The sequence below is a fragment of the Pan troglodytes genome, chromosome 16 (assembly GCF_028858775.2).
Source record: "Pan troglodytes isolate AG18354 chromosome 16, NHGRI_mPanTro3-v2.0_pri, whole genome shotgun sequence".
Classification (NCBI taxonomy): Eukaryota; Metazoa; Chordata; class Mammalia; order Primates; family Hominidae; genus Pan; species Pan troglodytes.
Window position 1 is genome coordinate 68257311 of NC_072414.2, and position 22603 is coordinate 68279913.

General features: G+C 51.3%; 1 protein-coding gene across 4 annotated transcripts; it reads left to right on the forward strand.

Annotated features, from left to right (window-relative positions):
• The first annotated feature begins 14337 nt into the window (after positions 1 to 14337).
• ISL2 (ISL LIM homeobox 2) lies at positions 14338 to 20210 on the forward strand. 4 transcript variants are annotated; one of them, XM_063795302.1, is made up of 6 exons: positions 14338 to 14664; positions 15514 to 15703; positions 15988 to 16250; positions 18012 to 18295; positions 18870 to 19037; positions 19225 to 20210. In XM_063795302.1, exons 1-6 carry the CDS (start codon positions 14607 to 14609, stop codon positions 19237 to 19239), a joined length of 978 nt encoding a protein of 325 aa, XP_063651372.1. In that variant the 5' UTR covers positions 14338 to 14606; the 3' UTR covers positions 19240 to 20210. The 4 variants fall into 4 exon arrangements, with proteins under 4 accessions (XP_063651372.1, XP_001147206.1, XP_063651370.1 ...); XM_001147206.7 differs by having other exon boundaries at positions 14352 to 14664; positions 19454 to 20210; XM_063795300.1 differs by having other exon boundaries at positions 14390 to 14664; positions 19333 to 20210.
• Positions 20211 to 22603: the final 2393 nt, after the last annotated feature.

A 22603-nucleotide genomic window follows, 5' to 3' on the forward strand; every position in this document is an offset into this window, starting at 1 on the left:
GAGCTCCGGAGTTCGAGACTAGCCTGGGCAACATGGCAAAAACCCATCTCTACAAAAAATACAAAATTAGCTGGGTTTGGTGGCGTGCACCTGTAGTCCCAGCTACTCAGGAGGCTGAGGTGGGAGAATCACTTGAGCCCGGGAAGCCGAGGCTACACTGAGCTATGATAGTACCACTGCACTCCAGCCTGGGTGGCAGAGCCAGACCATGTCACAAAAACAAAAAAAACAAAAAACCAACAAACAAAAAAAAAAAAGAAAAAACAAAAAAGAAAAAAAAAGAGTGAGGCTAATACCTTCTTTATAGAGTTTTTTTGTTGTTTCTTTTTTTTTAGACCTAGTCTTGCTCTGTCACCCAGGCTGGAGTGCAGTGCCATGATCTTGGGTCACTGCAACCTCTGTATCCTGGGTTCAAGCAATTCTCATGCCTCAGCCTCCCAAGTAGCTAGGAGTACAGGTGTGCACCACCACGCCCAGTTAATTTTTGTATTTTTGGTAGAGACAGGGTTTTGCCACATTGGCCAGGCTGGTCTCGAACTCCTGGCCTCAAGCAATCTGCCCGCCTTGGCCTCCCAAAATGTTGGGATTACAGGCGAGAGCCACTGTGCCTGGCCTCTCACAGGGTTTAGGTGAGAAATGTGAGGGATTGTATGTTTTACTAGTTATCTATTGCTGTGTAACAAATTACCCCTCAAGTTTAGCAGCTTGAAACATTTATTATCATACACAGTTTGTGAGGGTTAGGATTCATGGAGTAGTTTAGCTGGGTGGTTCTGGCTTGCGGTCTCTCATGAGGTTGCATTGAAAACATCAGCCAGGGCTGTGGTCTCTGAGGACTCGAGTGAGACAGGAGGTCTCATTCCAAGCTCACACATGTGGCTGTGGCAGGAGGCTTTAATTCTGTACCACATGGATCTCTCCATACGGCTTCTTTCAGAGAGAAAGATAGAAAGGGGGTGGGGAGTGAGGAGACCGGTATAAAGCTGCAGTCTTTCTTTCTTTTTTTTTTTTTTTTTTTTTTTTTTTGAGACAGAGTCTTGCTCTGTCGCCCAGGCTAGAGTGCAGTGGCGCAATCTCGGCTCTTTGCCTCCCGAGCAGCTGTGACCACAGGTGCCCACCACAACGCCTGGCTAATTTTTCTATTTTTAGTAGAGACGGGGTTTCACCGTGTTAGCCAGGATGGTCTCAATTTCCTGACCTCGTGATCCACCCGCCTCGGCCTCCCAAAGTGCTGGGATTACAGGTGTGAGCCACTGCGCCTGGCCAAAGCTACAGTCTTTCATAACCTCACTCAGTAGTTACCAGCCTGGGCAACACAGTGAGGCGAGCACCTGTGGTCCCAGCTGCTCAGGAGGCTGAGAGGGGTGGATCACTTGAACCCAGGAGCTTGAGACCAGCCTGGGCAACAGGGCAAAACCCTGTCTCTACAGAAAGTACAAAAATCCTCCGGGTGTAGTGATGTGCACCTGTGGTTTCAGCTACTTGGGAGCTTAAGAGGTGGGAGGACCGCTTGAGCCTGAGAGGCTGAGGCTGCAGTGAGCTGTGATCGCACCACTGCACTCCATCCAGCCTGGGCAACAGAGCGAGACTGTGTCTCAAAAAAATAAAATTTAATTTAAAAAGGAGTCCTTCATAAAGATGGCAACAATAGACATTGTGGACTACTGTGGGGCAGGGAGGGCGGGAAGGAAGGGTTGAATAACTTTTGGGTACTGTGTTCACTACCTGGGTGATTGGATCAGTTGTACCCCAAACCTCAGCATCAAGCAATATACCCATGTAACAAAACTGCAATGTACCTACCCCAAATCTAAAATAAAAGTTGAAGAACAAAAAGAGTCCTTGCTAATTTAAGGTACTGACATAATCCAAGTAATTCACACTTGGGAAAGTAGGGGATTCCTCTGCCCTGCAAAATGTGACAATTACAAGTTGGTAAACTCTACAGTTTGTAGTTTAGAAGCTGAAACTTACATTAAGGATCCCAACTGGAATGAAGACAGCCATTATAATCGTCTGTGAGAAAAAGATATACTAGCAAATTGAAGGTATCCACAGTTGTGCATGGGTGGTTTTATTTATTTTCCAAAACTGTTCTTTCAGACATTAGCTGCATCTGTAGGCGTACTAACAAATCAGCTTTTAAATTCCCAGGCTCTTTATCTCTGTGTGAAAGCAGCTATTTGACAGTGACTCATACTTTGTTAATTTTATGGGTGTTTAATATAATCTACATATAGACATGTATGTACTATAAAAACGGTGACCTTGAGTTTAAAATATTTTCTAATGTAGTCTGACTTCTGGTTTGTCCCAATTAGTGAGACTTTACTTTATTGATATTTCGCTTGTACTAAAATATTCATATTTCAGGCTCTTAGAGGAGACATGTATGATTCATGGGATTAATGGCAAAGGAATTTTCCTACATTATCAAATTAGCCTTGCATCTCACTAGCCTTCATAATGCTGAAGTGAAGCTTCGGATTTATATACAAATATTGAATTATTATTCTGAGCTTAATGAAACATGCATATCTTTCCAATATACCCAGGGACAGAAATGGACACCAGAACTTTCTCTGATGCTGAGGCACCTGCAGGTGCCCAAGAGACACTAAGTGAAGTTTCACTGGATGTCTGTCCTTCCCTCTAATGCCCTTGGCTGGCTTTTCCAGGGCACCTGAAGACTTTATGGTTCAGTAGCTCAGGGCCGAACTTGCTCTCCTCTGCTCCTTGGAGAGATAGGAGGTTGAGATTGATACCATCCCTGGTCTCACAGATTGTCCCAGACCTTCCTCTTCCATGAGGCAGTGCAGGAATTTACGTCTCTTGTTCGTGGCAATGTTCTCAGTGCTTAGAAAAGAGATTTCAGGCTGGGCGAGGTGGCTCACACCTGTAATCCCACCACTTGGGAGGCCAAGGCAGGTGGATCACTTGAGGCCAAGAGTTCAAGACCAGCCTGGCCAACATGGCAAAACCCATCTTTTGTATTTTATAAAAATACAAAATTTAGCCAGGCGTAATGGCATGCACCTGCAGTCCCAGCTCCTCCGGAGACTGGGGCATGAGAATTCCTTGAACCTGGGAGGTGGAGGTTGTAGTGAGCTAATATCACACCACTGCGCTCCAGCCTGGGTGATCAAGTGAGACCCTGTCTCAAAAAAGAAAGAAAGAAAGAAAGAAAGCTTCAGTGTAGAATCCTGTGGTTAAATGTTTGTGTATATTATGCATAAGTACTTTCATAGGATAATTTCTAGCAGAAGGTTTGCTGAATCAAAGAGATTAGGGTTTTAAGGCTTTGGCAAATTTTTCCAAACTGCTTTTCAGAATGTTGTATCATTTGACACTCCTTGTAACAGGCTATGAAAGGGGCAACTTTCCCACACTCTACCAACACTGGGAATTTTCAGGTTTTGGATTTAAAAAAAATCCTTGTCAGTGTGACAGACCAAAAATGGCAGTTCACGATGCTTTAATTTGCTTTCCTTTGATTATTATGTGGTGAATACACCCTGAAGTGACCCCCAATGAGTCACATCTTTGGATAATAACCCCCCTTGAATGCCTATGACTTGTTTAGAAACAAGAATAGAATATTCCAAAAGTGAAAAGATTTTGTAGATGTAATAAAAGTTGCTAATGAATTGACTTGGAGTTAACAAAAAACCATATTATTCTAGGTGGGCCTTACCTAATCAGGTGATTCCTTTCAAAGGACTCCTTGACATTGGAAACTCAAAGCAGCAGAAACTCACTGTGGCCTTAAAGAAGCAAGCTGTCATGAAATGAAGCTGCAAGGAAATGAATTCTGCCACCAGTCTGAAAGAGCTTGGAAGCAGATCCTTCCCTAGCCAAGCCTCCATCTGAGAATGCAGCCCAGCTAACACGTTGATTTCTGCCCTGTGACACCCTGAGCAGAGAAAGTGGTGAAGCCACCCAGCCTTCTGATTTATAGAACTGTGAGATAATGAATGGGTATTATTTCAAGCTACTGAGTTTGTGGTAATTGTTATGCAGCATAGATAATTAATATAACTAACAAAACTACAGGTTTTTATGTGTTGATCATATTTTTTCTTCTTGCCCATTTTTCCATTAGTATTAGCATTCATCATTTTCCTATTGATATTTGAGTTCTTAACACATTTAGGCTTGTAAGGGCATCAACCCTTTTGTCATAAATAATAAACTGCCATTGCATTTTTGTTGTTGTTGTTTTTGAGACAGAGTCTCTGTCACCCAGGCTGGAGTGCAGTGGTGTGATCTCAGCTCACTGTACTTCTGCCTCCCAGGCTCAAGCTATCCTCCTGCCTCAGCTTCCCAAGTAGGTGGGACTGCAGGTGTGCGCCACCATGCCAGGCTATTTTTTGTGGTGGCTAATTCTTGTATTTTTTTAAGAGATGGGGTTTTGCCATGTTGCCCAGGCTGGTCTTGAACCCCCGGACTCAAGTGATCCACCCCCACCTTGGCCTTGCAAAGTGCTGGGATTACAGGTGTGAGCCACCATGCCTGACCAGCCATTGCATTTTTTTTTCTGTTTCTTTTTTTTTTTTTTTCGAGACGGCATCTTGGTCTGTCACCCAGGCCAAGTGCAGTGGCATGATCTCTGCTCACTGCAACCTCCATCTCCAGGGTTCAAGCAATTCTCCTGTTTCAGCCTCCCGAGTAGCTGGGATTAAAGGCGTGCACCACAATGCCCAGCTAATTTTTGTATTTTTAGTAGAGACAGGGTTTCACCATGTTGGCCAGGCTGGTCTCAAACTCCTGACCTCAAATGATCCACCCGTCTCAGCCTCCCAAAGTGCTGGGATTAGAGGCATGAGCCACTGCACCCGGCCGCAGAGAACCAGTTCTTGAACATTTATTAGCACCTACTGGTGGAGTGCATGTACCTGTGCTGACTGGTCTAAACCAATAAGAGAATCCCAAATTCTTTGCCAGTGATGGTTCAGAAAAGGCACATCTAAGCCAATTTGGGCTAATGGAACAGAAAAGAGGTTTCCTGGGGGATTCTGAAAAGAAGCCAGCTTCTCCAAGGGAGCATATGGTCCTGGGTATTTTGGCAGCTGTTTCGTGACCACAAGAACCATCCTTAAAATGAGACTGCATCTGTGGACGGTAGAGCAGAAAAACAAAAAGGACCTGTTGATATCACTGGGTCACTGAGTCATTCATCTCTGGGGCTGCCCTACCTCTGTGCTTGTTGTTTGAGCCAACTCATTCCTGGTTAATGCCACTATTTTTTTTCTTTTTTTTTTTTTGGAGTCAGAGTGTCTCTCTGTCATCCAGGCTGGAGTGCAGTGGCGCCATCTCAGCTCACTGCAACCTCCACCTCCCAGGTTCAAGCGATTCTCCTGACTCTGCCTCCCAAGTGGTTGGGACCACAGGCATGTACCACCATGCCCTGCTAATTTTTTTTTTTTTTAAGTAAAGGTAGGGTTTTGCATGTTGGCCAGGCTGGTCTCACACTCCTGGCCTTAAGTGATCCACCTGCCTTGGCCTCCCAAAGTTCTGGGATTACAAGCGTGAGTCACTACTCCAGCCTAATGCCACTTTTAGCAGCGCTATCTTTTAGCCAAAAGCACCCTGCTGATAATGAGAAGACTGAATGAGGTAAATGCAGTCCCAGCCAGCACCCAGCACATAGCGGTTGCTTAGTAAATGACAGCACCTTCCCTTACCCTCCACTCCAACCCAGGGTCCTCCCTGTGTCCACAGCATGCCTGCATTCCTGCCTTTGCTCCCAGCACTCTCCCTCCTCCTACACAGGCCACATTTGAAGACTTCTCACCTTTTAAGACCCAACTCCAACTCCATGTCCTTCAGGAAGCTTGTCTAGTTCATGCGGAATTCTCCTCCCCACCTACTGCCTTCTGTGGTTGCCTGTGCTTTCCTGAATCTGGGTCTTATCTTCCCAACCAGAGTGAAACCCCTTGAGGGCCAGGACCATTCTTCATACAGCAGTTGGCCTCCTCTCCTGGGCCTCGCTCAACCTCTTGACTCTTGTAATGTTTGGTCAGTATTTGGTGATGGACCGACAGGCCATTAATCTTTTCTCCCTCTTGATTTTTATAAGCTGTGGGCACCGGCATTCAGCTGAATAAGATTCATTCCTCCAACAGCAAGAGGAGCATTATTACTTTGTTCTGAAGGTCTTTACAAGTATAAGGCATGTCTAAAGCTGCTATAAATAATTTATATTGTCCATAACTCAAGCTGATCAAAATAGACCTCATCACAGTGATGCGGCAAAATCTGGTACAAGCTGCTTTTCTCCTGCCTCCAAACCAATTACACATTCGGAGCAGATGAAAATCTGACTGGATTCCCTCCTGAATCGGATTAATGCCCCATCTACAATCACATAAATCACAATCTGTCCATGATTAGACATCGGATAATCCCACTGGACAAGAGGTGACAACCCAGATTCTATTATCTCATTTATTATCTATTTTTGGAATTTACCGGTAACTCTAAACTCCAGGAGATGTTTCCCAGTGAAAGAGGATCTGCTGGAGATTCTTTTGAGAAATGGTTTCTTGATGGACTTTTGTTAGAGTTGTTGCAAGGTGATGAATAGACAAACTAGAACAAGAATGATTGGTCCTTGTTATAAGAAAAAAAACACACATTTAGCTTCTTAAGAGTACATGTTGGAGAGAATAAATGGCATCCTTAAAAGCCTTTAAAAGGACAATAACTTTATGAAGAGATAATCTCATGTTTGAGAACATATGATAAGGCGTTTTTCATTTGTTTTAATATCATAAAGACAAGCATCTCTGACTGATAAAGGGGATGTAACCAGCCCGCAAAGTCTGCAAAACCTAAATCCACACACATCTGTGCAGGACAGAGGAGCTTCTTACAATATTCAGTTTTCCTGCTGGGAAAATTTGAATCTAGAAGTACTACTAAAGAGACATGCAAGGAGCACATGGGTCATGACAGTTCTGATGCCACGCTCATGGTTACTGACTCGCAGGTGCTGGAGCATTGGAGCACAACGAAAAACCTGAAGTCACTCCCACTCTGGGATGGTACAATTCACAAAGCAGCATTGTTCCCTGGAATCTTGCTAACTGGATGTCAACCCAGATGTATTTTTCAATATATTTAACAATATCTGTAAGTCACAAGTAAGGGGTATTCTTTTCCACCATCCTCAGGATTACAAATAGAAATTCTTCCTTCACCCCATGTCAATGGTTGAGATTAATTTATCACCCATTCACACCCTTCCCCCAAACCAGCCTTGCCCCTGTCCTGCCCATTTCTGGGGAAGAGAGGGGAGCCACTCGTCAAGTCAACATGCGCACCATCCTCCTCGGTCCCATCTCCTCCCAGCCCTCCTGACACATGTCCTTGTTGTTGCTTGTCTTGCTTGTCACATCTAAGTGTTCCTCTTTCCCCGGCATAGCTGTGTTCATCCATTTCCCCACCTAAATCTCTTCAGCCAGGCAATGGGAGGTTTCCCCTTTTCCAAGAGAATCACCTCCAAGCTCCTCAGCGTGGCACTTGAGCTTCCCATGCTCACCCAAATATCCCTTTCTGTCTTCCGCGCCTGCTGCTTCCTCCCTGACCGTCCGGCCATGTGGGCCTGCCTGGGGTGGCTATGGGTTCTCCCGGTCTCCATGACTCTGCTTGTGCCACTGCCCATAGTCACCTCTGGCTCCAGCCTCTCCTAGCTGCCCACGTTTTTCCCCAAAAGCACTTGATTCACACACTGCCTCCCTCTGTCTGCCAGACCGTTCCCTCTTCCTAGGAGACCTTCCTGCTCCTTTTGTGTCTGGAAGAATCCAGCTCATCCTCCAAGGCTTGGAAGAGACACCACAGGCTCCTCACCCTGCTCTGTGCACCACCCCCGCTTTGTGTCCTGTGGTAGCTCCAGGTCATGGCTCTACTGCAGCCTCTTCACAGTGCCGACCTGCACCTCCCTGCCTCATCTTTCCCATCTCTACTACTGCCTGTCTCAGTGAAGGGCACTCGTCCATCCAGGGCCTCTGCTGCAAACCTGTCCCATTTGGCAAGAGGCTGCCTCTCTGCAAAAAAGGCGCCCAGTCCTGCTTCAGGGAATCCATTCCCTTTAGAGCTCTGTCGGTCCCTCCTTCCTTCCCTTTCTTTGTCATTTTGCTCAGGACCTGGATCTCGGCAAGAGGAGAAGTACTTCTAGAAGAAAGCAGAACACTAGAAGGTAAGCCCCATGGCTGGGAATATGCCAGTGCCTTTGGCCAAACTGCTCAGAACCACTCCCAGGCCACGCTAGCCAGCCTGGGTTCCCCCTTCTGGAAAGATGAGGAAAATGCAGCTTTCCCCCAAAGCCACTGGGCACAGCTCCTTCCCATGGCCTCATCCCTTCCTAAGATCTGGGCCTGGGAGGGTATCCCTGGGCTACCCTCAGAATGTGATTTGGAAAGAAATGACAGCCTTCATATATATATATATATATATATATATATATATATATATATATATATATATATTTTGAGACGGAGTCTCTCTCTGTCACCCAGGCTGTAGTGAAATGATGCTATCTTGGCTCACTGCAACCTCCACCTCCTGGGTTTAAGTGATTCTCCTGCCTGAGCCTCCTGAGTAGCTAGGATTACAGGTGTGCACCACCACGCCTGGCTAATTGTTTATATTTTAGTAGAGATGGGGTTTCACCATGTTGCCCTGGCTGGTCTTGAATTCCTGAGCTCAGGCAATCCACCCACCTTGGCCTCCCAAAGTGCTGGGATTGCAGGAGGGAGTCACTGCATCCAGCTCCATATATATATTTTTAAAGGGTTAATTTTTCTCCTCCTCGTGTAATGACCCCATGTGGTCTTTTTATCTCCTCCCCACTGGCTACTCCCCATTGATCCCCTCAGGTCAAGAGTACTATAGATTATGGGTTGGTTGGTTTTAATACAGAATCATCTTGGCATATGTCCATGATAACCCAGGTAACAAACAAAACTATTCCCATCTGGACACACTCAAGTACCACAGGTTCATAACCAGTCTCATGGACAGCTGTGGGGTGTGGGTCTGGGTCTCACGGACAGCTGTGGGGTGTGGGACTGAGTCTCAGTCGCAGTCCCATCTCTTTAATAGTTGTGTTAACTTGTGAAGGATATTAGTTTATTTATTTCTCAGTGGCTGAAAGATGGTATTAGGACCTGCCTCAGGGGCAGGGCCAACTTCACAGAAACCCTGTGCATGGAGGGGTAAGACACACTTGATTTGATGCTCTGCCATTGCTGTCTTGAATTTTTATTTTTATTTTTTTTTTGAGACAGAGTCTCTCTCTGTCACCGAGGCTGGAGTTCAGTGGCACGATCTTGGGTCACTGCAGCCTCTGCCTCCCGGGTTCAAGTGATTCATGCCTTAGCTTCCCGAGTAGCTGGGACTACAGGCATGCGCCACCACACCTGGCTAAATTTTGTATTTTTAGTACAGACAGGGTTTTGCCATGTTGGCCAGGCTGGTCTCAAACTCCTGACCTCAATTGATCCACCTGCTTCGGCCTCCCAAAGTGCTGGGATAATGGGTGTGAGCCACTGCCCCTGGCCATTGACATTTTTTTTTTTGAAAATTTTGATGATTATATTTCAAGATTTTTTTCTGTGCATGTACATGCACATACACATACATAAATACTCAAACTTTTTTTTTTATTATACTTTAAGTTTTAGGGTACATGTGCACAACATGCAGGTTAGTTACATATGTATACATGTGCCATGTTGGTGTGCTGCACCCATTAACTCGTCATTTAACATTAGGTATATCTCCTAATGCTATCCCTCCCCCCTCCCTTTTTTTTTTTTTTTTTTGAGACTGAGTCTCTCTGTGTCGCCCAGGCTCGAGTTCAGTGGCGCAATCTCGGCTCACTGCAAGCTCCGCCTCCCAGATTCATGCCATTCTCCTGCCTCAGCCTCCCGAGTAGCTGAGACTACAGGCGCCCACCACCACGCCCGGCTAATTTTTTTGTATTTTTAGTAGAGACAGGGTTTCACCATGTTAGCCAGGATGGTCTCGATCTCCTGCCTTGTGATCTGCCCACCTCGGCCTCCCAAAGTGCTGGGATTACAGGTGTGAGCCATCGCGCCCGGCCTGAAATTCTTAATAATTTTTTAAACAAAGGGTTGTGCATTTTTATTTTGCAATGGGATCTGCAAATTATGTGGCCATTCCTGCTCAGGAGATTGGTGGGCACTTTAATGAGACCTCATAACGGCTGCTTAGCCCAGAGCCCCAGCTACAGCACGTGCTCAGTAACTTAGGGAAGAGAGAAGGGGACTCAGGAAGGAGGGAGAGGGGCCCAGCAGTGCCTGTGGGTACCTGTTTGCTCAAAGGGAATCTGGGGTTGGGGAGGCAGGCAAGGCTGGGGAGAGAGCATGGGTCTTGGATGTCAGGAAGCCTGAAGCCTGACCTCGACTTGCCAAGTTTCTTCCTGCCCCCAGGCCTTAGTTTCTTCTTTGAAACATGGTGCTCCATCCCTATCCCAAAAGCAAGTTCTCAGATGCCTGTGGTGGGTGAAGATGTGGATGCTGAGGCTGTCTCTGGCCTGCTGTATTCAACATCTCCAACTACCTTTGGAGAAGAGTAAAAGCCTTTGGGAGTGGGGCAGAAGGAGAATGGAGGGGGATGGAGGCTGGAGCAAGAGGAGAAGCCTGGTCCAGTGACTTAAGCTGGGCAGCAAGGTCTCAGCCCTGGACAGCAGAAGTTCATCCAGAGGGACTCCAGCAGGAAGAGGTCTGGCCTGGGTCAGGGGACCTGGCTTCCGGCTCTATCTCCATTACATGCTGGGTAACAGGTCACCAGGTCTCAGTTTCCTTTCTGATATTCACAGTAGGACTGATGCTCCCACACTAGCAACAGCTTCCTCTGTGTTGGCTGGACATTGTGCATGGGGCTGTGCCTTTGTAAGTGATGTGGTAGAGGAGGTTTTGGGGAGAAAATAATCAGGGAGACTTCTCTGTGCTTCTGAACTCTCCCCAGTACAGGCTAGTTTTATGGGATAAAGCATAGCTATGGAGCTCAAGCTGCCATTCCTGATAAGGAGAAAGTGCTCTAAGACCCAGGATAGGAGGCACCCAGGTCTCCTGCATGCCAGCCTGGGATGTGGAGAGTGTGTGGCCCCTCCATACCTGAGAAGGGAGGAGCTAGGAGGCAGAGAACCAGGGTAGGGCCACATCAATGGTGCCTGTGGCCGTGCCCAGCAGGTGCAGGTGTTTTCTTCTCCCATGTCAGTGCTGGTCTCTCAGGGGTGGCTGTGACCAGAAGTCACACATGGAGTGATTTTGAAATGGATCCCTGGTTTTACAGCTCCAGAGATGTGAAATGGGTGAATGATGGAGCTACACTCATATGGCTCTTCAATGGCACAGTGAAAAAAGCAAGCAAGATGGAGCCAGATAGACCTGGGTTCAATGCCAGCAATGATTTAACCTGTGACCTGAGGCAGTAACTTCCCCTCTCTGAGCCTCAGTTTCCTCGAGGATTGGAGGGGCCCAATACTACCCACCACATGGCATTACTTTTAAGACCTAATAGGCTAACAACAAGGACTTTGCACATGGTGGCCCTGAACAAATATTTGTTTTGACCTGGCTTCCTAGCATCCCAGGAGGGGTGACCCTCTCCAAGCCGCACCTCCCTAGTGAAGTTTCAAAGGACAGGTTTTTCTGGATGGGAAGGAAGAGTTTCTCTGGGCAGGAGAGGGTTAAAAGCTGGGCCTACGATTCCAGCCTGGGGCTGCCCCCTCCTGGCCAGCTGTCTGAACCCCTGAATTATAGATTTGCTTGCTCCTGGCCTGGCGAGCAAGAGCTAGTAGGTGCTGGGAGCCAGGCCTAGTCCAGGGTCACCTGAGGGTAGGGCCATTGGGCCAGACGCACCTCCTCATTCCACATGCAGACACACACACCAAGAGTCCCCTCCCAGTTCTGACTGTGCACCCACATTCACAGATATAACCTGTACACAAAGTCTATGCACAGACCACACATCTCTAAACCCCATCTACACAGCAGACACACACACAGCAAGCACACATCGAAATACACAAAGAAATCATCAGATGACACACACTGCGACATACTTAGACCTCCCCTCCCCACCCAGACACATGCAGGCAGGGTGGCCAGAGGCTCCCAACATAAAGATACAGCCACAGTCATAACTGTCATAATTAACACATATGGAGCACTTACTCTGTGCTAGGTATTGCTCTAAGCCCTTTCCAGAGAACAGTTTATTTAATTATTATGTAATAGAGATAGCTACAATTATTATACCCCCATTTTACAGATGAGGAAACTGAGGGAAGGAGAATTAAAATAAGATGCCTGAGGTCACACAGGTGTCCTGGCACAGCCTCAGGCACAGATACCCACCCCCTCGCTCTTGTCCCCCATTTACATAAACACATTCATTCAAACGCAGCATCCCCCAACCCCTGACCCGCCCGCACACACTCAGGGTGAGCGCTCTTTGGGGGACTGTTGACTAAAGACGCAAGAAATGGCCTATTGGCCAACGGGTGCTAAACTGTAACAAGAGCCGGTCCGGTGGCCGGGCGCGGTGGCTCACGCCTGTAATCCCAGCACTGTGGGAAGCCGAGGTGGGCGGATCACGAGGTCAGGAGTTCGAGACCAGCCTGACCAACATGGTGAAACTCGGTTTCTACTAAAAATACAAAAATTAGCAGGTCGTGGTGGCGCTCGCCTGCAATCTCAGCTACTCAGGAGGCTGAGGCAGGAGAATCGCTTGAACCCGGGAGGCGGAGGTTGCAGTGAGCTGAGATCGCACCATTACACTCCAGCCTGGGCGGCACAGCAAGAGTCTATCTCAAAAAAAAAAAAAAAAAAAAAAGCCGGACCGGTGAGAAGACTAGACCTCCTAAAGGTGGAGGCGGAGGTCAAAAGCCGGACGCTACTGGACGAGGCTTAAAGCGCTCGCCCCAGCGCGGGGCCGGTGAGGAACGTTCACCGTGGACCATGGTCGAATAATGTTAGCGTGCACTCGGGGCCTCGCCCTAGCCTTCTGCAAAGCTTCGGCCTGCGCCCTTGGCTGCATCCGTTTCGAGGCCAACCAACCTCATGCTCTTAGTAGAACGGCAGTAGCGACCGCGCCCTCAGGCCCACAAGCCCGAAGGTCTGGGCAGGGTCTGGAATGGTGGTGGAGACACTTTATCCGCAGGCGTTTCACCTCGCGCCCCACCCAGGCGCACACCAAGTTCTTGGTACTCCTTTTAATGGGAAAACAAGAACAGACACCATGGTTGGATAAATGTTATTTATAATTCATGGGCCGGTCTTTGAACCCTTTCAAACAAAACCCACAGCGAGTTCTTTGAAAGAATGCCTGGACTCTGCTCAGAGCTCTCAGATTTTCTCAGGACCAACGAGCCGCCGCCTCGCAGATACCACTGTAAATTACCCAGCGCCTTACGTTCGTTTCTGATTATTTGCATTGCAGTGGGTTTGTGAATGAAGGACAAGAGTTTAGAAAAATCTTTTATTTTGGAAGTTGGACACGCAATCGACCCCAGCAGTGTTCCTAAAAGGAGCTATGCCATTTGGATTGGGGAAAAATGAGGGGGCGGGGAAGTCCATGTTACATTCAAAACAACAACAGCAACAAATTAAAAGCAAAACAAAACAACAAAAAAAGGAAGTGGAGCAGGAGGAGGAGATGGTGGTGGAGGAGAGGGAGGAGGGGCAGCAGCAGCGGCAGCAGCAGCAAGGATGGAGTCAGGACCCGTCCCAGTCCCGGGTGAGCGCTTTTGGATCTGGGTTCTGGCTCAACCCACTTAATGCCCCAATCTGAAGTTTTCTACAGTGTGTGTGGATAGGAAAGTCTAAATAGAGTTTATCAGAACCCAGGTGGTCATTCTCTACCCTCTCTCTAGCTTGGACCCGAAGAACAAAGGCACATGAGAGGAGAAAGGTGACCAGCTGGACGATGACGGTCACGTCCAAACGGATCCCCCTTGTCCTTGGCTCTCTCGTCCTGAGAGTGGGTTTAATTTTTTTTTTTTAATTTATATAAGAAGGGAGCTCTTAAAGGAGAGCCATCTCCACCCTCAGGTATCCATCACCCACTCCAGCGCGCCTGGGAAAACCGCCCCGAAAGTCCAAGAGGAAGCTCAGAGTTGTAACGGCCGCGGAGCCAGCTCGGCGGTGACGCAAGGTCCAGTCCAGATTGCCAGGCCCGGGGCATGAGAGAGGATCCTTGTAGGTTTCGGAGGTGGGGGGGCTGCACTCCATTGTTCACTCCGGGCCAATCAGGGTTGGCCCACTTCCTCCCAGCCAATCTCCCTTCACCCCCAGCCTCCAACCCAACCCACGCCGCCCATCAGCCTCTGGATCCCCATCACCTCCCCCGCATCCCCGGCAGTTCTGGGGAAGCTTCGTGACGCCACAGGTCCCGCCCCCAGCTCCGGCCCGGGGCTAGTGCGTGTTGACGTCATGCTGCGTGCGGGCCGGTGCGGAATCGCTCCTTCAACTCCGCGGGGCAGTAGGAGTTAGTTAGCAAAGAGCCGAGGCCGGGCGCGCGACCCTCGTCCTTCTGCCCCTGGCCGCACACTTTGCGCACATCTCTTTTTCTGCATGGTGGATATTATTTTTCATTATCCTTTTCTGGGTGCTATGGGTGATCATTCCAAGAGTAAGTATTTCTGTGTGTGTGTGTGGGGTGGGGTGTGTGTGTATGCTTAATATGCAAAATTTCTAATGCAGAAAAATGTTTAGTGGATTCTACAAGTGGCTTCTATTTGTCAGAATAGTTTAGGAGAGGAAAAACGAATGCATGTCTCCTGCAGGACTGCTTATCTTTGGGAATCCTGTTGTTTTATTTTATAAGTAAACACTATTTCTCAAGCCGGCTAGGATGACTTCGGGCTGCGAAATCTGCTTCTGTTTTGCGCAAAGGCAATTAGGTTTGATTTAGGGATGTGGGGTTTTTTTTTTGTTTTTTGTTTTTGGTTGTTGTTTGTTTGCCTTTCGGTTTTTCAAAGCTAGGAAGCTTTCTTTCGCTTGCTCTGGGATATTTAAACTAAGAAATGTCTGAGAGGATGAGCGGGGACTGCCGAAAGACGATGTGTCTGTGTTGGGATAGGAGGCAGCCGCTGTGAGTGGGAGTGTGTGAGCGGAAATGCCAGGACAGCACCGTTAGGTGTTGATATCCAGGCGTCCGCAGTGCCTGTGTATTTACTCTCTTCTTAGTTTCGTGTTTGCGTTTAGTTTCAAGACACGTCGACAAAACGACTGTGATTAATGAATGTAATAACGAAATATTTGGGGTGGGGGACAGAAGAAACCTTCAGCAATCCACAAGATACTGGTTTTTCGTTTCCAATGCTCTGGACCTTTAGAGAGCTCATCATCTTTCCTTATGGTCGCAAGTCTTGAAAGAAAGAGCAAGAGAGCGAGCGGGTTGGGTTGGGGCTGGAGTGGCCGAGGCCGGCCTGGGTCCAGGCAGTCAGGCCTGACGCGGCCCCGCGCCCTTTCCCGGCAGAGAAGCCCGGGACGGCCATGTGCGTGGGCTGCGGGAGTCAGATCCACGACCAGTTTATCCTGCGGGTGTCGCCCGACCTCGAGTGGCACGCGGCCTGCCTCAAGTGTGCCGAGTGCAGCCAGTACCTGGACGAGACGTGCACGTGCTTCGTGAGAGACGGGAAGACCTACTGCAAGCGGGACTATGTCAGGTGAGGCCGGCGGGAACCCGGGCTGGGCCACCGCGCGCCGGGGCCGGGGCCGGGACTGGGGATGGCGGCCTGCCCGCGCGCCCCGGCCCTGCCCAGGGAGAAGGCCATCCGCATCCCGCACGGGTGCCGCAGCGCTCCCCCGGGCCCGGGAATGCCCGCAGGCGGGTCACCGCAGTCTCCTGGTGGCCACAAAGTGTCCTGGGCGCGCGCCGGAGCCGTAGCAGCCAGGGAGATGAGGGCGGCCGCAGGCCCAGCGCTGACACCGCCGCACCTTGGGCCCGCAGGCTGTTCGGCATCAAGTGCGCCAAGTGCCAGGTGGGCTTCAGCAGCAGCGACCTGGTGATGAGGGCGCGGGACAGCGTGTACCACATCGAGTGCTTCCGCTGCTCCGTGTGCAGCCGCCAGCTGCTGCCTGGGGACGAGTTCTCGCTGCGGGAGCACGAGCTGCTCTGCCGCGCCGACCACGGCCTCCTGCTCGAGCGCGCCGCGGCCGGCAGCCCGCGCAGCCCCGGCCCGCTTCCCGGCGCCCGCGGCCTGCATCTGCCCGGTAAGCGCGCCGGGGCCTGTGCAGGGGTGAGCGGGGTGTGTGTGCGTGCGTGTGTGTAGGGGTATGCTTGTGTCCCTAACGAGAAGTTGTCAGTTGTGTGTGGTTCCGTCTGCCGGGATAGTGTTTTTCTGTATCAGTGCGGAACTGTGTGCTGGGAACAAGGCTGTGTGTGTTCTCGTGTGCTCGGGAGAAACTGCGTGTGTATGAGTGTGTGAGCACGAAGAATTGTGCAGAATCGTGTTCTCCATGACCAGGAACATGCAGGGCACAGTGCTAGGAGCAGAAGAGTGGATGACAACAGGGAATCTTAAGTGGTGTCCGTCTTGGGGCTTGTATTAGGAATTTCTTGGAGGAATATGTGTTATTGTCAGAGGGGAAGGTTTGCCCAGGGGTATGTGTGTAAGTAACACAGCTCCAAACTGGGAGCTGGGCAGGAGCTTGGTCAGCCAGGAGCCAAGAACCCAATAAAGAGGGGTTTTTGCCATCTTGTTTTGAGGCCCAGTTTGATGAACAATTTAGCCAGGTTCTTCTGGGGGAGGGGGAGTATCAATGCATAGTGGACTGTCACTGGAATATTCTGGGTCCTAATCAGCAGCTGCCCAGAGATGGGGTCTGAGTGTATAATGGGCAGGTACGGCTGAACAGAAACAGAGGTGCCTCCGCCCCAGGCAAGGCAGTTTCCCCCAGGTAGCCATAGGCCTGCAGCACAGATCCGCAGACCAGGCTGGGCCTCTGGGTGCTGTGTGGCCTTGCCCCGCTCCTCCCCTCTCTGGATCTTCACTTCCTCCCTATAGAAAGAGGAAACTGGGCTGGATGGGCTATTTGTAAATATTTGTCCAGACCTAGAAATTCGTAGAGGGGAACATAAACCGAAATGGTGCAGTACAGATCCACGGTATATATGGGTCGGGATCAAATGGAGATGTGAAATGGGAGCAAGCGGGTATTCAGTGCACCCCCATCTGGGATCTCGGAGAGGCTCCCCTTTGTTTGTTTCGGGCTTCAGGGTGCAGGCTCTGGAATCAGTCACTGTTTCCCCGGGATGGAGAGAACCTGGGGCCAAGCGAGGAGAGTGCCAGCGGCTGCTCAGCACCTTGGTCGGTGGGAGGCCACTGGGCTGGGGAACCTGGAGCCTTGAGGAAGGAGACAGGGGCCGAAGCCCAAGGGCGGGCAGGAAGGAACTGTTGCAAGCCCTGGAGGCCCGTCCATAACCGTGGATGAGTCTTCTACACATGTGGCCTGGCCCTGTCCAAATGGGCTCTGAAGGAGGGGAAGGGCCCTCGTAGGCCCCCGGCATATTCGCACCTCCCACCCAGTCCCCTGGGCAGCGCCTCGCCCCGGGTCCACGTCGGTCCCTTTCCCTCTCCAGAGTCCTGGGCAAGCCTCTTTCCTCTTCCTCTGAAACTCCGACTTCTTCCGGAGGGCTTCGCTCGTTCCGAGGGTCCTGCGACTGGAGGAGGCACATCCCTGAGCAGCCACTCCCTCCCCGCAGCGGCCTGTCGCCGAGCTCCCGTGCCCTGCTTGAGCTCGGGAGAGATCGCTGCGGGGCAGTCCGGCCCGGGAGCGAGAGAAAGAACGAAAATGCACAGCTCTCTCCGCGTAAGGCGAACAGATGGAGAGGAAGACGAACAATTAAACGAAACAAACAGAATAAAACAGAAACGAAATCGGGCCCCGGGGGGCTGGGCCACCCGGAGGTTGGGCTCGGGGCGGGTGGGTGGCGGCCCCTCGCTAACCTCTGGCCTCACCCTGTCCTGGCAGACGCTGGGTCGGGCCGGCAGCCCGCGTTGCGCCCGCACGTGCACAAGCAGACGGAGAAGACGACCCGCGTGCGGACTGTGCTGAACGAGAAGCAGCTGCACACTCTGCGGACCTGCTACGCCGCCAACCCGCGACCCGACGCTCTCATGAAGGAGCAGCTGGTGGAGATGACCGGCCTGAGCCCGCGGGTCATCCGCGTCTGGTTCCAGAACAAGCGCTGCAAGGACAAGAAGAAATCCATTCTCATGAAGCAGCTGCAGCAGCAGCAGCACAGCGACAAGACGGTGAGCGGCCGCTGGGCCGGAGGCTCGAGTCGGGTGGGGGCTGCGCTTCCGCCGCGGTATCTGCGTGCCCTTTTCTGGGCGAGCCCTGGGAGATCCAGGGAGAACTGGGCGCTCCAGATGGTGTATGTCTGTACCTTCGCAGCAAGGCTTCCCTTGGATTTGAGGGTTCCTATTTTGTCTGGGATCGGGGTTTCTCCTTGTCCCAGTGGCAGCCCCACGTTGCGGGTTCCGGGCGCTGCGCGGAGCCCAAGGCTGCATGGCAGTGTGCAGCGCCCGCCATTCGGGCTGGTGGGTTGTGCACTCCGTCGGCAGCTGCAGAAAGGTGGGAGTGCAGGTCTTGCCTTTCCTCACCGGGCGGCTGGCTTCCAGCACCGAGGCTGACCTATCGTGGCAAGTTTGCGGCCCCCGCAGATCCCCAGTGGAGAAAGAGGGCTCTTCCGATGCGATCGAGTGTGCGCCTCCCCGCAAAGCAATGCAGACCCTAAATCACTCAAGGCCTGGAGCTCCAGTCTCAAAGGTGGCAGAAAAGGCCAGACCTAACTCGAGCACCTACTGCCTTCTGCTTGCCCCGCAGAGCCTTCAGGGACTGACTGGGACGCCCCTGGTGGCGGGCAGTCCCATCCGCCATGAGAACGCCGTGCAGGGCAGCGCAGTGGAGGTGCAGACGTACCAGCCGCCGTGGAAGGCGCTCAGCGAGTTTGCCCTCCAGAGCGACCTGGACCAACCCGCCTTCCAACAGCTGGTGAGGCCCTGCCCTACCCGCCCCGACCTCGGGATTCTGCGGGTTGGGGATTTAGCCACTTAGCCTGGCAGAGAGGGGAGGGGGTGGCCTTGGGCTGAGGGGCTGGGTACAGCCCTAGGCGGTGGGGGAGGGGGAACAGTGGCGGGCTCTGAAACCTCACCTCGGCCCATTACGCGCCCTAAACCAGGTCTCCCTGGATTAAAGTGCTCACAAGAGAGGTCGCAGGATTAACCAACCCGCTCCCCCGCCCTAATCCCCCCCTCGTGCGCCTGGGACCTGGCCTCCTTCTCCGCAGGGCTTGCTCTCAGCTGGCGGCCGGTCCCCAAGGGACACTTTCCGACTCGGAGCACGCGGCCCTGGAGCACCAGCTCGCGTGCCTCTTCACCTGCCTCTTCCCGGTGTTTCCGCCGCCCCAGGTCTCCTTCTCCGAGTCCGGCTCCCTAGGCAACTCCTCCGGCAGCGACGTGACCTCCCTGTCCTCGCAGCTCCCGGACACCCCCAACAGTATGGTGCCGAGTCCCGTGGAGACGTGAGGGCGACCCCTCCCCGCCAGCCCGCGGACCTCGCATGCTCCCTGCATGAGACTCACCCATGCTCAGGCCATTCCAGTTCCGAAAGCTCTCTCGCCTTCGTAATTATTCTATTGTTATTTATGAGAGAGGACCGAGAGACACGGTCTGGACAGCCCAAGGCGCCAGGATGCAACCTGCTTTCACCAGACTGCAGACCCCTGCTCCGAGGACTCTTAGTTTTTCAAAACCAGAATCTGGGACATACCAGGGTTAGCTCTGCCCTCTCCTCTCCTCTCTGCGTGGCCGCCGCTCTGTCTCTCCACGCCCCACCTGTGTCCCCACCTCGGCCGGCCCGGAGCTCGCCCACGCGGACCCCCGCCCTGCCCCCGCTCAGCGCTCCCTGGCGGCTTCGCCCGGGCTCCTAGCGGGGAAAAGGAAGGGGATAACTCAGAGGAACAGACACTCAAACTCCCAAAGCGCATGATTGCTGGGAAACAGTAGAAACCAGACTTGCCTTGAAAGTGTTTAAATTATTCGACGGAGGACAGAGTGTGTGAGCCTTTGCCGAACAAACAAACGTAAGTTATTGTTATTTATTGTGAGAACAGCCAGTTCATAGTGGGACTCGTATTTTGATCTTAATAAAAAATAATAACCCGGGGCGACGCCACTCCTCTGTGCTGTTGGCGCGGCGGGAGGGCCGGCGGAGGCCAGTTCAGGGGTCGGGCTGGCGTCGGCTGCCGGGGCTCCGCGTGCTGCGGGCGGGGCGGGCCCGGTGGGGATTGGGCGCGGCCGAGGGGGTGGGGCTGGGCGCATGCGCGCTGAGGGCCCTCCCAGAAGCAGGAGCGCCCCACTGGCGACCCCTGGGCACCTGGCGGCCGAGGCCCGCGGGCAGGAGGCGGGACCCGTTTGGGCGGGAAACCTGCGGCGCTTGTGGCGGCTGAGCGGCGGACTCCGGCCTAGGGTTATGCGGGCGAGGGCGCGCCCCGCTCCCGGAACCAGCCTTGGCCTGGCGCCTGCCGAGCCCCGGGCCCCACTTTCGCTCGGCGCCGCGGGCCTTCCCGGCGCTTCCTTCCCCAGCGGTCCGCGGCCCTGGGTGAGGCTCGAAGCCCCGCGCGCTGCCCCTGGCCCTGCAGCACAGCAGTGAGGCCAACCCCGGCCAGAGCGGGCGGCCGTGATGGGCCGTGCTCTGCGCTGTCCCCGGAGTGGATGCGCGACGTGATCAATCCGCGGCATTTATTAATTCCACAGTCTAGACAGAGGCGGGGGCCGGGCGGCGGCTGCTTATCTGCGTTTGGCATCACCTGCAAGCGATACACCGAGGGGCCGCAACGAGCCCCCGCTAGGAGCGCGGCTGCCGGGAAAATAAGTCCACCCAGAACCAGTCTGGCGTGTCCTTGGTTTATTTTCTTTCCAGACCGAAGTGGAGGGGGTCGGAGGTGGCCCGGGTGGGAGGGAGCTGGGAATGGCCCCTGGATATGCCGTGCCCAGGTCACTTGGTGTGACATTTCAAACCCCTGCGACTTGTTTTCTTGAAAACTGGCTTTAGTGATCGCAGGAAATAACCGAGAGATACTGAATCTCCAGTAGGCCCCCGGGCAACCGCGCACACACAAAAACAAAAAACCCCAAAAGAAAGAAAAAAAACCCACGGAGGCTCAGGTTTTACTCTTTACAAATATTTAACCCTTTGGCAGCCTGGGACAGTTCTTTTCCAAGACCAGCCTTCACTTAGTGGACTGAGGGAGCTTCCCGACTACCAGTTAGTCCACCGCTGTTGTAAGAACCTCTGGCGTTGAGTTGTCGTTTCCCTGTCCCTCGAGTTAAGCGACCCACAAGCATATCCTTCTTTGTCCAAGGTTTGTTTTGAAAGTGGGCAACGCCCTAACTGGGTAGGGGATAGTTGCCATCTTAGCTTAGGTAGGGGCTGGCAAGGAAAACGTGTCTGGGGGGCCCTGTAGTCTTCAGATAGAGAAGTAGGTGCCTTCTGTTAGCCATGGCTGCTTGGATGGCCAAAGGCCACTGTGGGTTTTTCAGCAGCGCTTTTAGCAGAATTCCTTCACACTGCCCCCACCCCACTTGCAGATGGTGGAAGGCTTGCTGGCAATTACTGAAAGAAAATGGGAGGTGGGAAAATGGAGCTGCATTTATATTTTACTTCCTGAATGTCAAGGTGATGCTGGCACAAATATTAAAGGGAACATTCCCCTTCTTTGGGATATAGGAAATGCTGCTGCAAACTTAGAGATAAGGGAAGAGATATGCAGAGTTAATGAGGACCAGCTTTACCTCTCAAGTGCCCAGAAATGGCTTTAATAATCAGGTCTGGGTTCTTTGAGGCTTCCTTTCTTTAACTTAGACCATTCCTTCCCAACAGAAATACAGATTTCTCCTTTTACCTTCTGGCTGGCCATTAGATAGGGGGCTAAAACTTCGAATAAATCTCACTGTCAAAAACTTTTGATTTATCCAGAATATTTGGGTTTTCTCATTTTTTTAAAAAGGAAATAACAGGTTATTGAATAAAGAATTTCATTAATGGTTAATTAGCTCTGAATTTTTGCTTTTGACAGATTGCAGCGTTTTAACGCTATGAATGGAAACGTCTACATTAGTTATCTCAACATCTAATTAGTTATCTCTTTCCTCATCATCCATGAATCAAAAATCAAATTCCTCTTTTTGTTATTTATATGATTGTGTCTGTCTTTTTTGAATATTGGGAAGTTACCTAGATAAAAGTGGTTATTGTGTGTTAAGATTCCTGCATCTCTCTGTATCACTGTACAAAACATTACAAGCTTTTCTCTTCCATAGTTGCTACCCACCCAAAGGGGTGCATCGTTTTCTATGTGGGTTTCCAGGGAAAGGATTCAACTCTGAAGCCTTATTACAGTGGTCCCTAGTGAGGTGTCACATCTACGCTTGGTTAGTTACATTAATAAATATCAGTTTTACTGGTTCCCAAGTCATCTTTAAACATCTTTTGTAATACAGTAGGGATTTCCCCATAAATTAAATTACCTGTAACAATGACAAGTGTTGTATTTTATA